Here is a 17,700-nt window from a genome sequence, read left to right on the forward strand (position 1 = left end):
TTCCCTATTGCTTCAATTTGTTATTATTATTATTATATTATTCCTGTGGCTTCAGTTTACACATTATGTTGAATAAGTGTAGGAGAGTGAACACCATTGCCTTGTTGCCCAGTCTGAATGAGCAAAGTGAAAGTGAAAGTTGCTCAGTCGTGTCCTACTCTTTGCAACCTCATGGACTATACAGTCCATGGAATTCTCTAGGCCAGAATACTGGAGTGGGTAGCCTTTCCTTTCTCTAGGGGGTCTTCCTAACCCAGGGATTGAACCCAGGTCTCCTGCATTGCAGGCAAATTCTTTACCAGCTGAGCCACAAGGGAAGTCCCTGAATGAGGAAAACATTTAGTAATTCATTCTTGAGTACATTAGCTGTAGGAGTTTTGTATATCCCCTTTACCAAATTAAGGAAATTCCCCTTTACTCCTATTTTCCTGAGAGTTTTTATCATGAATGAGTGTTGAATTTTGTCAGATGATTTTTCAGCGTCATTTGATATAACAATATGATTTTCTTCTTTAGTCCTTTGACATGGTATATTATCCTGATTGATTTTCAAATGTTGATCCAGCCTTGCATTTCTGGAATAAATTTCATTTGGTCATAGCATATAGTTATTTTTATATGTTGCTGAATTCTATTTGATGATATTTTATTAAGAATTTTTACATCTATATTCATGAGAGGTACTGATCTGTAGTAATATTTTTTTGTAATGTCATTGTCTGGATTTGGTATTAGGGTCATACCAGCTTCATAAAATAAAGTGGAAAGAATTCTCTCCTTTTTTATGGAAGAGATTGTGCAAAACTGGTGTTAATTCTTTGTTTGGTATAATGCTGTTTGGTATAATACTCTAGTGAAACCATCTGCTCTTGGGGGTTTCTTTTGGGGGGAATTTAAAATTATGAATTCAGTTTCCTTAGTAGTTATAGCTATTCAAATTACCTGTTTCATATTGGATGAATTATAAAATGGATCAAGGATTTGATCCATAGTATTCCCTTATTATGGTTTTGATATCTGCAGAGTTTGTAGTGTTAGCTCTTGTTTTATTCCTCACATTGGTAATTTTATCTTTTATCTGTTTTTTAGTCTTGCTAGAGCTTTGTCAATTTTTATGGATATTTTCAAAGAATTAGCTTCTTGTTTCACTGATTTTTCCATATTGTTTTTCTGTTTTAAATCATTGCTTTTTGTTCTTACCTTCATTATTTTCTTCCTTCTGCTTACTTTGGATTTTGTTCTTGAGGTAGGACCTTAGATGATTGATTTCAGAATTTTATTTATAATTTATGCACTAATTGCTAAAATATTCCCTCTCAGCACTTCTAGCTGTGTCCCACAACTTTTCATGTTTTGTATTTATATTTTAAAATTTCCTTTGATATGTCCTTTTGCCCCATGGATTGTTTAAAAGTATGTTACTTAGTTTCTAAGTGTTTGAAGACTTTCCTGTTATCTTTCTGCTATTGATTTCTAGTTTCATTCCAAGGTGGTCATTCTGAACACATTCTGTATGATTTTAATTCTTTAAAATTTGCTGAAGTCTGTTTTATAGCCCAGGATATAGTATTTTGGTATCTGTTACAGGGGAACAAGAAAGGAATGTGTTCTCTGCTATTGTTAAGTGTATATTCTACAAGTGTCAATTATTAATAGATCTTCTCATCGATGGTTCTGAGTTCTTCTGTATCCTTCTGATTTTCGGTTTAGCACTCTTTAACTGTTTAAGTCTTATTTTTCCTTCAAGTTTCAACTTAAACATTATTTTCTGAAAAGGCTTTTTCTGTTACCTGGATAGGTTTGAGTTCCCCTCTATTATGTTCCCAGAGTACCTCATATTTCTCTTGTAATCCCCATTATAATTCTTTATTGCAGTCATTTATTTAGTGTCTATTTTACTAAATAGGTTAAAATTTCATGAAGGTGAGGATTATGTCATTGTTCTTTGATACTGTACCAAATATCTGGTACAGTTCCTAAGACAAAGTAGATATTTTATACATTCAGGTTGAATATAACTATTTATGTATTGGTTCATAAATATCTACTTACCTGATCACCCCCAAGTAGTCCATGGAATTTCCATGGCCACCTGGGTCCGACTCTGGGACTCTGGGACCTCAGCATGACCCAGAAATTTGAAGGTTAATGCTAGGCATAACAAGTCCTCCAGACTCCTGCTTCAGGCCTAAGGTTTGGTTCCTTTCTGGTTGGTTGTTGCTTAGTGTATACCAGCTGTTAAAATAGTGTACTCTCATTCTGATTATATGAATGAATGGATGATTTAGGTCTAGAAACTCTAACCTTATCTGGTACACCTAAGCTATAACCAACAAAACTCCTGTTAGTATGCTTTCCTTCATAGTCTGAATCATTTTTAGAGCTCTTATGATTGATTCCCCTTTTTCCCCCCTTTTTCATATACCAGCTCTGGCCTGAGTATAGGTAATGAGATATTCTAGGAGAGTCATCATGACTTTAAGACAGCTCTTCCTTGCTTCATCTCTAACCAAGGTCTTATTTCCTGAGACAAGTATTTGGTGGGGAGACTATTCCTTGTATCTCTAGAACTGGCTCTAGGTCACACTGTCACGGTGACCACCACATGTGCCAAGTGACTTCTCACATTTTGCAGTGAAGTCTACCTTCCTTCCAACCGGACTCTGGTTCAAGAGACATTGTGAAATGGTTCCTTAGGACCATATTCTGAGTCCATATTCTCCTTGAGCACTAGTTCTTCTCTGTCATCATATCCTCACTCCTTCCCTAGTCCACTAGGTAGAGCTCTTTTCTTGTTTTTTTGTTTTGTTTTGTTTTGTTTATTTGTTGTTGTTGTTGTTTGTTTTTTAACCCAGAGCTGCAGTCTATACCCTCTAAAAATTTTTTGACTAACATTTTTTCTTTAATGTATTAATTCTCTTCCATCTGTCCCTTTTACTCTGTGAACAAACCAGTGGGTCCCTGATTCTTCTTTGATGGTTCTATTCACTCTCAAGAATTAGCTGTCTGAATATTGTGAACATATATCTCTTGAATGTTTCAGCTATTTGCACTTTTGCATTCTTCACACTGTAAACTTTTTTCACTATCATGATTTTGGCATCTGTCCATCAAAGCAAAGGTTGCAGTTAGCCAATCAGGTTAAAACTTTCTACATGATTTGATCAATCTTTTTTTTTTTTTTCTTTTTGAAATCACATTTCTCATTTTAGTTCTATCCTTAGGAAATCAAGGATAGCATTGGGTTTTGTTGCCATCTCTGGTCACTTAGTAGTACTTAGCCACAATCTTGTTTTGCAGAGCATTTTGAGACTACCGAAGCACAAAGGAGTGATGTGATTATTAACATCTACAAGAACAATGCTAGGAGTAGTGTCCCTCTTGCCTCATAATTCTCTGTCCTCTTTATAGTTTGCTTCTTTTATTGAGGATACTTAATGAACAGATAGAACCGAGCCTGAGATGCAGAAGCTTCCAGGTTCTAATTATCTCTTTGTCAATGGCAAGGCTGCCATGATTTTCAGGAATTTTGAGTTTAAATCCTCATCTCAATGAAATTACTTTTAAATGTTTTAACTTTGGATTTCCGATTGCTGATTGATGACTTCTTATTAATTTTGTAGGCAGCACTCAGCATATTTGGCATGCTTGGTGGGCCACTTATGGGCTTGTTTTCTTTGGGGATTTTGGTTCCCTTTGCCAACTCAATTGTAAGTATAAAAGATGAATATATGTAAAGTCTACTTTTCCAACTACAGTAGCATTTCTACAATTTTTCTCAACTATAAAGTTATGGTTCCTCTGATACCTGTCATTAGTGGCTTATCTTGATGACTTAAGTTATTCGTATTGACTTCGCTGGGACACACAACGAATGTACTATGCACTGGGACCCTGCATGTGTGAAACTAAATGGAAACTGCCAGAACAATATATATTGTGACTGCTGCTGCTGCTGCTAAGTCGCTTCAGTTGTGTCCGACTCTGTGCAACCCCATAGATGGCAGCCCACCAGGTTCCCCCGTCCCTGGGATTCTCCAGGCAAGAGCACTGGAGTGGGTTGCCATTTCCTTCTCCAATACATGAAAGTGAAAAGTGAAAGTGAAAGTAAAGTCGCTCAGTCATGTCCGACTCTTCGAGACCCCATGGATTGTAGCCCACCAGGCTCCTCCGTCCATGGGATTTTCCAGGCAAGAGTACTGGAGTGGGGTGCCATTACCTCCTCCGATATTGTGACTATCACATAATTATAGAAAAGCGTAATTATAACTAAAATATAATATTGTTGTTTAGTCACTATGTTGTGTCTGATTCTTTGTGACCTCATGCACTGTAACCTACCAGGCTCCTCTGTCCATGGGGTTTTCTAGGCAAGAATACTGGAGTGGTGGTGGTGGTAGTTTAGTTACCAACTTGTGTCCGACTCTTGCGACCCTATGGACTGTAGCACGCCAGGCTCCTCTGTCCATGGGATTTTCCAGGCAAGAATACTGGAGTCGGTTGCCATTTCTTTCTCCAGGGGATCTTCCCAACTGAGGAGTCAAACCCAGGTCTCCTGCAATGCAGGCAGATTCTTTACTGACTGAGCTATGAGGGAAGCCCATTTCCTTCTTCAGGGCATCTTCTTGACCCCGGGATTGAGCTTGTGTCTCCTGCATTGGCAGGCAGATTCTTTACCATTGAGCCACTGGGGAAGCCCAAAATATAATATTAAAGAGTATCATAAAGCACAACTAAAGAATATATATTATGAAATAATACATAATATGATATATAATATAATACAATATATTATGAATATTGGGCTTCCCAGGTGGTGCTCAAGGTAAAGAACCTGCCTTCCAATACAAGAGATGTAAGAGATGCAGGTTTGATCCCTATGTTGGGAAGATCCCCTGGAGGAGGGCACAACAACCCACTCCAGTATTCTTGCCTGGAGAATCCCAAGGACAGAAGAGACTGGCAGGCTACAATTCCTAGGGTCTCACAGAGTCAGACATGACTGAAGCAACTTAGCATGGACATTATGAATATTATATTATATAACTAAAGAACAACATTTTGTTTTTATTTATTTTTTACCCTTCATTAATATTAATCATTAAGATTTAAAGGAGATTTACAGGCTTGGATATGAAAGATTTCAGGGCAGTAGAGCCGAGGATACCTGTGAATAGCCTGGGTACAGTAAAGAGAAGCAATAAGATAAATTCTTTGCCACTTTGGTCAGAATCTATTCTCCTGATATTTAAAGATGTAGCTCCAACAACGTGCTTCTGTTCCCAAAAGGATAATCATAATTTATAATTGAGTTCAGAAAGAAGTAATAGCTCTGTTCTTCTATATAGACATATCTGTGCTTTGAGGTGTACTAAGTTTTGTTTAGTATAAATGAAATTGAAATAATTTCTCTGAAAGTCAGGAGGAACACTACTAATTTAGTCCTGCTATAAAGCTGAAGTTTAGGAAAAGCTTATAATGTATGTGTGGTTGTTTCAGACAGATGGAGAATAACTGTAGAACTTTATACTTAGAATTCCATTTTCCTCATGAGGCATTAGGAATTGGTAAGACAGATACAAATAAGGGCTATTATCATTGTTATTATTGTTAATAATAATTCTCAATGAAGTGTCATATGAAATGCTAGCTTAGTAGAAATGAATCACAAAGAAAGAGGGCAGTTCATGTCCACCTCAAAATGTTGAAGTTTTGATGAGATTCTTTGTGAAATGCAAGTGGTTGGTTGAGTGACTGAAATATTAAAAGAAGATTGACTTTTGATTTTTGACATTTATTGCCACCATGAGTTGCCTCCAGAAATGCTATAGCTGACTAGGTCCAACTTGTCCTTAGCAGAGGAAGTAAGATACTGCTATTTCTGTTGTAATAATCTGATCATTATTCTTAAAGTGAGGGGAGAAATTTCACCACAGAGAAAGGGGCTTTCCAGCAAGATTTGCTTTCGACTGCATTATTTGGAACTAGGGCTTAAATCATTCAAGGACTGACTGACTATCAAAAACTGTTCGATTACTGGTGAAAGGTAGGAGCAGGGTAACCCAGGTCTTTCAAAGATTGTGAAACCAAATGTCTTTAGAGAGGACATTTCCACATATCTCTGGAAGTACTTGGCTTGGTTATATGTACCGTTGCAGTCATTTGTGAAAACATCTTGCTATTTTCCAGTATTCTTGCCTGGAGAATCCCAGGGACAGAGGAGCCTAGTGGGCTGCCATCTATGGGGTCGCACAGAGTCAGACACGACTGAAGCAACTTAGCAGCAGCAGCAGCATTGTCCCCTAATTTACTTATCATGCATGTTGCTAAGTAAAGGAATAAATTCTGTGGATGCTTTCTTCTTCATAGCCTGTTGCTCATGCATGCGTGTGTGCTAAGTCACTTCAGTCTTGTCTGACTCTTTGTGACCCTAGAGATTGTAGCCCACCAGGCTCCTCTGTCCATGGGATTCTCCAGGCAAGAATACTGGAGTGGGTTGGTGTTCCCTCCTCTAGGGGATCTTCCCAACCTAGGGATCGAACCTGAGTCTCTTAGGTCTCCTGCATTGGCAGGGAGGTTCTTTACTACTAGTGCCACCTGGAAAGCCCCTGTTGCTCATATGACATGCCATTTTTTTTGTAAATTAAGTAAAAGTGGAGGGAAAAGTTGGCTTGAAGTCAACTGCATATCTGTCTGTTGTGGTCACTGGGTGTAAAGAGATGAAGAGACCAGAACAGAGGGCTGGCCATGGAGACAGAGTGGAAGGCATGGAATTATGAGATATGTAAAGAAAAATGAAGAAGAATTGGTGATTGGCAAGATAGAGATATAAAATAGGGGTTGGGGGTTCCAGAGACAAGGGCTCTGGGCTGAGGGACCTGGGACCCATGCTGCCCTTGGCAAGAGGCAGAGAGCTTGCAAGGGAGAAGAGTTTTAGGAAGGAAGCTGGTAAATTTGACTTGGACCGTGTTGAGCTTAAGCTCCTAATGTTAACTTCTATTTCAAAGCAAACTGTATTATTTGTTTTGAAAAACACTTCTGTTTTGCAGGGAGCACTTGGGGGTCTGCTGGCTGGATTTGCCATTTCTTTGTGGGTCGGAATTGGAGCTCAGCTTTATCCCCCACTTCCTGAGAGAATGATGCCATTAAGACTTGAAACCCATGGCTGTAACAGCACATACAATGGAACAAATTGGATGACAACCACAGAAATGCCATTTTCTACCAGTGCTTCTCAAGTACACAACATTGAAAGGTAATGGATTGAGCCTTGTAATGCCATATTTTAAAAAATGAATGTGACAGATAGAAAACCTCTGTTGCTCTTTGTCTTGCCTGCAGTGCTGTGATTTTGCCTAATTTTGAAATGAGGAGAGTGTGTGTGGCTTTCTGGCTATTATATTTTGTTCAGAAATAGCAAAAGAAAAAAAGCCATATTTTCTTAATTTCAATAAAAATTTCCACTTCACCTACAGATGCAGAGAAGACTTGAATAGTAACAAAAAATTCTACTATGTGTAAATGCTGACAAATATTAGTTCCACTTGAATGAAAAGTTGTCTTTGTCCACTGAAAAACCTTTAAAATGAAAAGCAAAATTATAAAAGACACATTGCATATATAGCCTTTGAAGTATAACTTTTACCAACTAGAAGCTGCAATTTGTTGAAATACATTGGATAATTGCTATTTGTTCAGTTTTAAATATTCCAAATCTTTAGAGCATTGGCAATGAGTTGCAGCTGTGATCTTCCTGTTAGAGTTTTCAGTTATGCAGTACATTTTTGAGCTTCTGGCTACTGATGTCATCTGATTTAATGAAATAATGTAGACTTTTGGTTGGAGAAGGAAATGGCAACCCACTCCAGTATTCTTCCCTGGGAAATTCCATGGACAGAAGAGCCTGGTGGGCTATAGTCCATGGGATCACAAAGAGTCAGATACAACTGAGCGAGTTTCACTTAGTGACTAAACAGTAACAGACCTTTTGGTACATCACTGTTACACTGTACAGTGGATGCGAGAGCAAGACTACCCTCAGTGGGTATATACATATTCAGCTTTAAAGCGCAAAACCCATGGATGCATTCAAGGAATGCAAAGATGATGGCACTTCCCCTAAAGTATTGCCCCAGTTCCAGCTTGCCTAGAATGAAGCCACTGGAGAATCATTTCTTTTGAGACAAGACATGGCATCTCCCTCTTAAAATGGGACACACTCCTGGGAGAAGGAATGTGACCATACATACAGACATCATTGGTGATTCAGAGGGAATTCAGCTATGAGAATACTTGTGTGGGAGTCAGGGCTGGTAATCTGCATGGGTAAAGAGAAAAGGTAGTTCTAGGGCCTGAGGCATGTGTGGGGGAAGGTTTGACTAGATGGGGATGCTATGGAGATAAGGGCACAGAAATACAGGGTGTATTCTGGATAAGAATGAATGCATTTATGGGGTGGAGCTCAGGAAGTCATTAGAGAGAAGGGAGAAGTGATGAATTAGTTAAGGGAGAAGTGATTAAGGATAAATTGGAGGATGTTGAAGTTGTACTTTTCATTTCGCAATTTTTCTTAGTGTTTGTCCTGATTATGTAGATGTATCTTTTAATTTAAAGGCATATTGGTTATTTGGATTTCCAAAATACATAAATGAGCTGAGGTTTACTATGTGCCTGGTACCATAATAATCACTGTTCTATGTTAGCTTATTTATAAAATAGCTCAGCTAATAAATCAGAATTTTTTGAGCATGAACTAAGTACCCACAAGAATGATTATAAGCAAAGTTGAAATGTAGATTAGCACAGACTTCAGGGATGCACTAATACTTGAAGAATGCAGAAGTTGGCTAGAAGAGAAGGTCTGGAAAGTTATTGTTGTCACAGAAAATGACCCAAACGGAAGTTGGACAAGAGAATAAACAAGTAATACATTGTGAAAAGTAGTATTCACAGTCTATCATGACAACCAGAAGGAGGAGGAGCCTAATGATTCCTGAGTGAAAGATTCTAGAGGAGTGTAACATGGGTGAAATAATCAGGTGAACAAGATCAGACGGGGGAAAAAGGAAGGAGTGTATGTTGCAGAATGAAGGCAACATATGCAAATCAGGAAGGCCTGAAGCCACATGGTGTCTTAGGACGTCATGCACAGTTCAGGATGACTAGAGTCCAAGGGGAGTGAACACACACACAGCCAAAGGTGAAGTAGCTACTCTCACTGCCTACATATTAGGTTTCAATCACTCAGATTCAGTTTTTACTTTTTAAGTTCCCAATACTTAATGGGTACATAACTTGCATTTCCCTTATGATTAATGAAGTTTGATACCTTTTTACATGTCTACTGGGCATTTGTATGAGGTGGCTGGATGGCATCACCAACTCGATGGACATGAGTTTGAGTGAACTCCAGGAGTTGGTGATGGACAGGGAGGCCTGGCGTGCTGCAGTTCATGGGGTCGCAAAGAGTCGGACACGACTGAGCGACTGAACTGAACTCAACTGGGCATTTGTATAACTACTTTTATGAACTTTTGTGACTTTATTGAAATCTTTGGTCCATTTTAAAATGAGTTCTCTGTTTTTATTTATTTAAGTTTTCTTGATAAATTCTAGATAAAAGATAAGTTTTGAAAATATTTTTCTCCCACTCTGTGGCTTACCTTTTTACTCTATGGACGGAGGAGCCTGGTAGGCTGCAGTCCGTGGGGTCGAGAAGAGTCGGATACGACTGAGCGACTTCACTTTCACTTTTCATTTTCATGCATTGGAGAAGGAAATGGCAACCCACTCCAGTGTTCTTGCCTGGAGAATCCCATGGACGGAGAAGCCTGGTAGGCTGCAGTCCATGGGGTCGCACAGTCGGACACGACTGAAGCGACTTGGCAGCAGCAGTGATGCTTTATAGTGGTCAGAATTTCTTAATTTTAATTGAGTTCAACTTATCAGTCTCTTCCTATATGGTTAGTCTTTTGTGAGTCCCATTTAAGAAATCTTTGCCTACCTTGAGGTCATAAAGATATTCCTCTAATTTTTTTATTTAAAAGCTTTCTTGCGCACCATTTCCATTTGTGAATTGTAATCCACTTTGGAATTGATTTCAAGTGATCAAGATTCATTTTTTCCCCATATGGATATTAGCCAAAAACCATTTATTGAAAATATCTTCTTTTTGCACCATTTGCCATGCAGTGGCAACTGTGACATAAACCCAATGACTATTTTTTGTGGGTCAATTTTTCGATTTTCTATTCTGTTCTATTTTGTCTGTCTTTGGCCCAATATATCACATTATCTTAAGTTCACTAGCTAACTTCTATTTTCCCCTTCTTTCTGGGATCTTGACCCCTTAAGTTCTAATTGCCATGATCTCTCTGAGGTCTACAAAAACCTGCCTCATCCCATCTCCAAGTTTTCAAATATTACTTTTGGCTGGATGGTGGGTCTATCAAAGCTGCATGTGGAATCCTAGAGCAGTTGTTTTAGAAGCAGATCAGGTCATGTCACTTCTCCACTTAAAATACTACAATGTGCCTTCCAGGTCTATCCACGTCGCTGGAAATATAAGTGAAATAAGTCAGACAAACACAAATACTGTATATCTCTTATATGTGGAATCTAAAAAATACCACAAAATAATGAAGATAACAGAAAAGCAGAAAGTGGGAGGGGCAATATAGGGGCAAGTGATTAAAAACAATTAGGTATAATATAAGCTACAAGGACATATTATACAACATAGTGAGTATAGCCAATATTTTATGATAACTGTAAATGGAATATAACCTTAAAAAATTGTGAATCAATATATTTTACACCTAAAATGCCCAGCTGGATGAATCACAAGCTGGAATCAAGATTGCCAGGAGACATCATTTAAAAGTGGACATTTAATTTCCAAAATTCATGGAATTTTTAAAGTATCTTTGACATTAATTTCTCATTTTGATATTAATATCTCATTTAAATGCTTTCTTCTCTACAATCAAAATGGGAATTGTTATGTTTATTAATTTGTTTACTTAATCACTACATATCTCTTTTAGAATGTAAACTTCCTGAGAGCAGGAACCCCCTTGTCCACCTTTTCAATGTCAGACTTTCCAATGAGAAGAACAGTGCCTGGGAAACAAAGCAGAGTTGAGTGAATAACATGAACAGAATGAATAAACATGGACATTGGCATTATAATAAATATTATTGGTATTATGAGATCAAGGTTCAGTTCAGTTCAGTCCAGTTCAGTCGTTCAGTCATGTCCGACTCTTTGCGACCCGATGAATCACAGCACGCCAGGCCTCCCTATCCATCACCAACTCCCGGAGTTCACTCAAACTCATGTCCATCGAGTTGGTGATGCCATCCAGCCATCTCATCCTCTGTTGTCCCCTTCTCCTCCTGCCCCCAATCCCTCCCAGCATCAGAGTCTTTTCCAATGAGTCAACTCTTCGCATGAGGTGGCCAAAGTACTGGAGTTTCAGCTTCAGTATCAGTCCTTCCAAAGAACACCCAGGACTGATCTTTAGGATGGATTGGTTGGATCTCCTTGCAGTCCATGGGACTCTCAGGAGTCTTCTCCAGCACCACAGTTCAAAAGCATCAATTCTTCAGCACTCAGCTTTCTTCACAGTCCAACTCTCACATCCATACATGACCACTGGAAAAATCATAGCCTTGACTAGATGGACCTTTGTTGGCAAAGTAATGTCTCTGCTTTTGAATATGCTATCTAAGTTGGTCATAACTTTCCTTCCAAGGAGTAAGCATCTTTTAATTTCATGGCTGCAATCACTATCTGCAGTGATTTTGGAGCCCCCAAAAGTAAAGTCTGACACTGTTTCCACTGTTTCCCCATCTATTTCCCACGAAGTGATGGGACCAGATGCCATGATCTTAGTTTTCTGAATGTTGAGCTTTAAGCCAACTTTTTCATTCTCCTCTTTCACTTTCATCAAGAGGCTTTTTAGTTCCCCTTCACTTTCTGCCATAAGGGTGGTGTCATCTGCATATCTGAGGTTATGAATATTTCTCCTGGCAATCTTGATTCCAGCTTGTGCTTCTTCCAGTCCAGTGTTTCTCATGATGTACTCTGCATAGAAGTTAAATAAGCAGGGTGACAATATACAGCCTTGACGAACTCCTTTTCCTATTTGGAACCAGTCTGTTGTTCCATGTCTAGTTCTATCCGTTGCTTCCTGACCTACATATAGGTTTCTCAAGAGGCAGGTGAGGTGGTCTGGTATTCCCATCTCTTTCAGAATTTTCCATAGTTTATTGTGATCCACACAGTCAAAAGTTAGGTCACACTTAATTTCTGATCCAATAAGGTAAAAGTGGGACAGCAAATTTGGACATTATAAACATGATTAAATATTATATTCTGAGTTTGCCATGAGGGTTATTGACACATACTCTTAGTTACTAGTAGCATGCATAAAACCTTACAGTTATGCTTTTGTTCTTTCTTAGGACTCCACTGATGGATAACTGGTATTCTTTATCATATTTATACTTCAGCACTGTTGGAACTTTGGTAACGTTATTTGTGGGAATGCTTATCAGTTTATCAACAGGTAACATTAATATTGCTATATTTAGTATTAGTATTGCTATATTTATTATTGCTATATTTACCTCTGTATTAGTTTTTACTATATCTGTTTTATAGCTATTTATGTTATTATACTATATAAAATAGTAAAATACTATTAGTTCAATTATTTGTTCCATTTTACTCATGGGAAGTTTTAAGGACTAGTCTTGAAAACAGAAGACCCATCTCAATTAGAATCTGTTATGCCATTTAGCAGCTGCATGAACTTATAGCTCTAAGTCTGTATAGCTGCTCCGTAGCTACTCTGAGCCTTAGCTATCTTATGTATAAGATGAGGGTAATAACAATTGACCTGCCTATCTCACAGGTTGCTGTAAGATAAAAATAAAATGCTTTTGTGTAGCTATTACAATGCTAGGAGTTTTATACATACCATTATAATAGCCCTGTGCCATGATATTCTCATTGTCCTGCACCAACTCTTTGTAAACTGGAAAGAAGATATCTATACATGTAAGGAGTAGCCTTTATATCTAATTATGGTCTTTATATCCAAACATAGTGTGAAGGCTTTTTTTCAGATGTCTGTAAACTTAAAAAAATACATTTTAAATAAAATCAAATCAATAATACACATGGTATACCCTGCTTTTCTGGGATTGCTGTAGAACCATTATCCTGGGACTTCATTTTGCCCTAGTTCTGTGAATTCCCTTGGTCTCCTTCCTGTGTTTGATGCTCTGCTGCCTGAATCCCATTTCTCCTAATTCTTGTTTACTCCCTTAACTGAATGGAGTATATGCTATAGCATGTTCTTGAGAAAGGATGGACAAGAGATCTTGGAAACATTGCATATCTGCTTGATAATTGTTGGCAATGTGAGTAGAGCATCCTAGGTTGAGAGTAACTTTCTTGTTCCTGAAGCCTGTCTTACTTTTCTTCGACTTGTCTTATTGCTGTTCAGAATACCAGTTCCCTGTCATGTACTGGCTGTTTACATGTGACCCATTTCACAATGACTGTCCTGCCCTAAACCCTCAGGAGGGTCTAAAGACCTATATCCTTCAGTTCCAGGGAATTTTCCTACATGATTTCTTTTATAATTTCCTGCCATTTTCAATTTTCTCTTTCTGGAAACCCTGTTAGTCAAATGTTTTAAACTTGGACAGCCCCTCTGATTTTCTTATCTCTTCTCTCTATTTTCCATCTCTGTGTCTTTTAGGTCTACTACATGGGATATTTTTATAAATACTTTTCCAATAATTTTCAAAGGAGAGCGCTGATCCAGTTTTGAGAGTAGTCCGTGAGGAAAGGAGGGTGGGTAGAGGCTATTGCACTTATCCAGGTGAGCAGTCGTGGTGGTTTGGAGCAGAGCAGTAGTGTGGAGTTGGGGAGAAAAGCTGGGCTCCCTAATTTCCTATGTTCCCTCACATATACACATCCAGAGCAGCCAAACAAGGGGCAGAAAGCTCCACTGCTTTCTTTATCAAGTGTGTTATAATCAGTCAGAAATCCTACACTTCATCCAAGTATGTGTGATGTCTGCTTTATGCTACAAATCTACCAGCACGGTGCCCACTTTGTAGAGTACCACCACCTCTCATTGATTTTTTGGCATCTGGATAGCACTGTCTTTGATACTTCTTTGGTACTTGCATTTATAATTAAAATTATATTAATAATGACATTAATATAACAGATTAATGATTGTATTAACATTATATACTTGTCATTATTATAGACATTACAATCTATAATTATTGTAAGTTTATAATAAAGTTTGTAGATATCTGTTACCTCGCAAACAGTTGTTTACACTATTCTCTTTCTTTTCAAAAAGAACTATGCTATTTCTCCTAAGTAATGGCAGGTTTACTCTCTTATCTGTTGTGATATATTTTAAGACAGATTTTAAACTTTTCTCACCAGTAACCCAACCATTCAGATCTGGAACAAACATCTCCTTTTACTATTTGACTTTTGGTCTTTTTCAACTCATTTTTTTCCTTAAAAAATGTTAGTGTCATAATACTCTCTTTGCTCCTCCCCCCACTTAAATGCTTTGATTCTGATAACCATATTGGTTTTCACTTGAATAGTTTATCCAACAATTCACAGTTTCCTACATTTCTTCATGCATTGACAGCCACCAGATTAAGGAAGGGAAACTCTGCTGTCTGAAGCAGAGGTAGATGGTTTGATAGTTTATTGATAGAACATGAAGAATGCTTTTAAACCAGTTTTCCTACCAGTATTGGGCCAGATGACTCTTCCCTAGCTAATACTGGATGAGGCAGTTGGCTTACATTTAAGAGCCATCTCATTTATCCTTAAACACTAGACTCATATTGATTCCACTGAGAGGCTTGCAGAATCTGGGACTGACTGAAGGAAGAGAAAGAGTGGGCTAAGTCTCCAGCACTATTTAAAAGACCCTTTGTGTTTTGTAAGTGCATAGAAGTGAATGTGCTCGAGTTAAATGTGTGTATGACGGTCCATCCCTGGGTAGTTACAGATATTTTTTTAACGATGTAAATAATGTCTGTTTTTCAGGAGGAAGAAAACAAAACATAGACTGCAGATTCCTACTAACCAAAGAGGACTTTTTATCTAATTTTGACATTTTTAAGAAAGTGAGTTGGCTTTTTTTTCCCTTAAATTCTTTTTTTTTTTTTTTTGCATTTTTAAAAAATTTTTAAACTTTACAAAATTGTATTAGTTTTGCCAAATATCAAAATGAATCCACCACAGGTATACATGTGTTCCCCATCCTGAACCCTCCTCCTTCCTCCCTCCCCATACCATCCCTCTGGGTCATCCCAGTGCACTAGCCCCAAGCATCCAGTATCATGTATTGAACCTGGACTGGCAACTCGTTTCATACATGATATTTTACATGTTTCAATGCCATTCTCCCAAATCTTCCCACCCTCTCCCTCTCCCACAGAGTCCATAAGACTGTTCTATACATCAGTGTCTCTTTTGCTGTCTCGTACACAGGGTTATTGTTACCATCTTTCTAAATTCCATATATATGCATTAGTATACTGTATTGGTGTTTTTCCTTCTGGCTTACTTCACTCTGTATAATAGGCTCCAGTTTCATCCACCTCATTAGAACTGCTTCAAATGTATTCTTTTTAACGGCTGAGTAATACTCCATTGTGTATATGTACCATAGCTTTCTTATCCATTCATCTGCTGATGGACATCTAGGTTGCTTCCATGTCCTGGCTATTATAAACAGTGCTGTGATGAACATTGGGGTACACGTGTCTCTTTCCCTTCTGGTTTCCTCAGTGTGTATGCCCAGCAGTGGGATTGCTAGATCATAAGGCAGTTCTATTTCCAGTTTTTTAAGAAATCTCCACACTTTTATCACCAGTATAGAATACTCGTTAGTCCTCAGACTCTCTTGGAACTCTGATGGACAAGGAAGATATTTGCCTTCCTCTTTAAATGATTTATTTCTGTTGTTTATCTCTGCTTCAGTAGACTGTGAATAAGATTTAGAGAAAGAAAAGTAGTAGTGATAATTATTGAGGTGAATGAACAGTTTCTTTTTTCTAATCATCATGTTAATATTTTCTTTTAGAAGAAGCAAGTTTTAGGCTATAAATCTCATCCAGTAGAAGATGGTGGAACTGATAATCCTGCCTTCAACCATATCGAATTGAATGGCACAGATCAAAGCAGCAAGATCAGTGGAACTCGTTTGTGAAGCAGCTGTGACGCTAAATGATCTTAAGCAGTGTGCCAGTTTTATGTCTTCTAAAATACTTGAATCAGGTTTTAGATTTTTTTTTTTTGGTCTATAATGAGTACTTTGGAGAGAACTTTAGGGGGTCATTTTGTTTAAGCAAAGCCCTGACTTTTTTTTTTTTTTAACTTTCTACACTCATTAATTGATGAAACTCTGGAGGTAAAAGTTTCAGCATCAGCATTTCCCTATAACTCTCTTTTATTTCAGTGAAGTTGTAGTTGTGAAAGTTGTGACTACATATGTGCTGAAAAGCTAATACATACATATAACATGTGCTTGATGGTTAAAAGAATATTCTTAAATTAGGGCATTGTTAAAAATATTTCCTCTGCATTTGGTGCTAGCATGTTTTAGAGTTGGCTAAAATCGTAATTGATGTTGAAAAAGATCTTTCTCCCTCCTATCACACTGTTTTTAAGGAGCAATGAAATAGTGGGTATATGCTATCTAAATCTTTGCTTCTCATCAACCCCTATCAGCCCAGGGCACATATTAATCTTGGAATTGATTCTTGCTCAGGAGGGTGGTAATCAGGAAGCATCCTGTTTGGGACAGAACATGGGCCCAATAATCAAGGCCTTCTTGGTACTACACATCTATTCCTAGGCCTTTTTGATTGTTATCTATAGTTCCTGGCCACTGGCTGCTTATATTGCCTTTCTTAGACTCTAGTTCTTACCTGGATTCCAATTTTCTGACCCATCGACTTTGGTTTTGTTGTGCATTTCATGCTTGCTTGCCTTCCTATTCATAATTTCCCATTCACTCTATTGCCTTGTGCTTGCTTATGTCTTAAGACACCCGGTGTGAATCCTGTTACCCTAGATCCTGGTTCACTGCATCCCAGCCTATAAATATAAACTCCCTCCCATGAGCCTTATACTGACCAAAGTACTGTCAACTAGGTACTTACAGATTTGGTGGTCCAAGAACATACACAGAATTAAAAATGATTAAGTTCCATGGAATTAGAAGATTCCACTGAATACTATTAAGCTGCATTTTTTAAAGTCAACTACCCTGCAACCATTTAAATTTAAAGGTACATACGCTTAGACATGGGTTGCCACCTGGCTCAGTGGTAAAGAATCTGCCTGCAATGCAGGAGATGCGGGTTTGATGCCTGAGTCTGGAAGATTCCCTGGAAAAGGAAATGGCAACACACTCTAGTATTCTTGCCTGGAGAATCCCATGGACTGAGGAGCCTGAAGGACTAGAGTCCAGTTCAGTTCAGTCGCTCAGTTGTGTCTGACTCTTTATGACCCCATGGACTGCAACACGCCAGGCTTCCCTGTCCATCACCAACTCCTGGAGTTTACTCAAACTCATGTCTGTTTGAGTCAGTGATGCCATCCAACCATCTCATTCTCTGTTATCGCCTTCT

At 38.2% G+C, this 17,700-nt stretch overlaps 1 protein-coding gene across 1 annotated transcript in view; it reads left to right on the forward strand.

Annotated features, from left to right (window-relative positions):
• SLC5A8 (solute carrier family 5 member 8) overlaps positions 1-16,496 on the forward strand; it is a 66,167-nt gene extending 49,671 nt beyond the window's left edge. Inside the window, exons 11-15 of the mRNA XM_027542015.1 lie at positions 3,624-3,710; positions 7,050-7,255; positions 12,469-12,572; positions 15,107-15,186; positions 16,149-16,496. Of these exons, the coding sequence (XP_027397816.1) occupies positions 3,624-3,710; positions 7,050-7,255; positions 12,469-12,572; positions 15,107-15,186; positions 16,149-16,274 (603 nt within the window). The 3' untranslated portion in view covers positions 16,275-16,496. The remainder of the gene's footprint in view (positions 1-3,623; positions 3,711-7,049; positions 7,256-12,468; positions 12,573-15,106; positions 15,187-16,148) is intronic.
• Positions 16,497-17,700: the final 1,204 nt, after the last annotated feature.

Source organism: Bos indicus x Bos taurus, chromosome 5, assembly GCF_003369695.1.
Source record: "Bos indicus x Bos taurus breed Angus x Brahman F1 hybrid chromosome 5, Bos_hybrid_MaternalHap_v2.0, whole genome shotgun sequence".
NCBI classification, from domain to species: domain Eukaryota; kingdom Metazoa; phylum Chordata; class Mammalia; order Artiodactyla; family Bovidae; genus Bos; species Bos indicus x Bos taurus.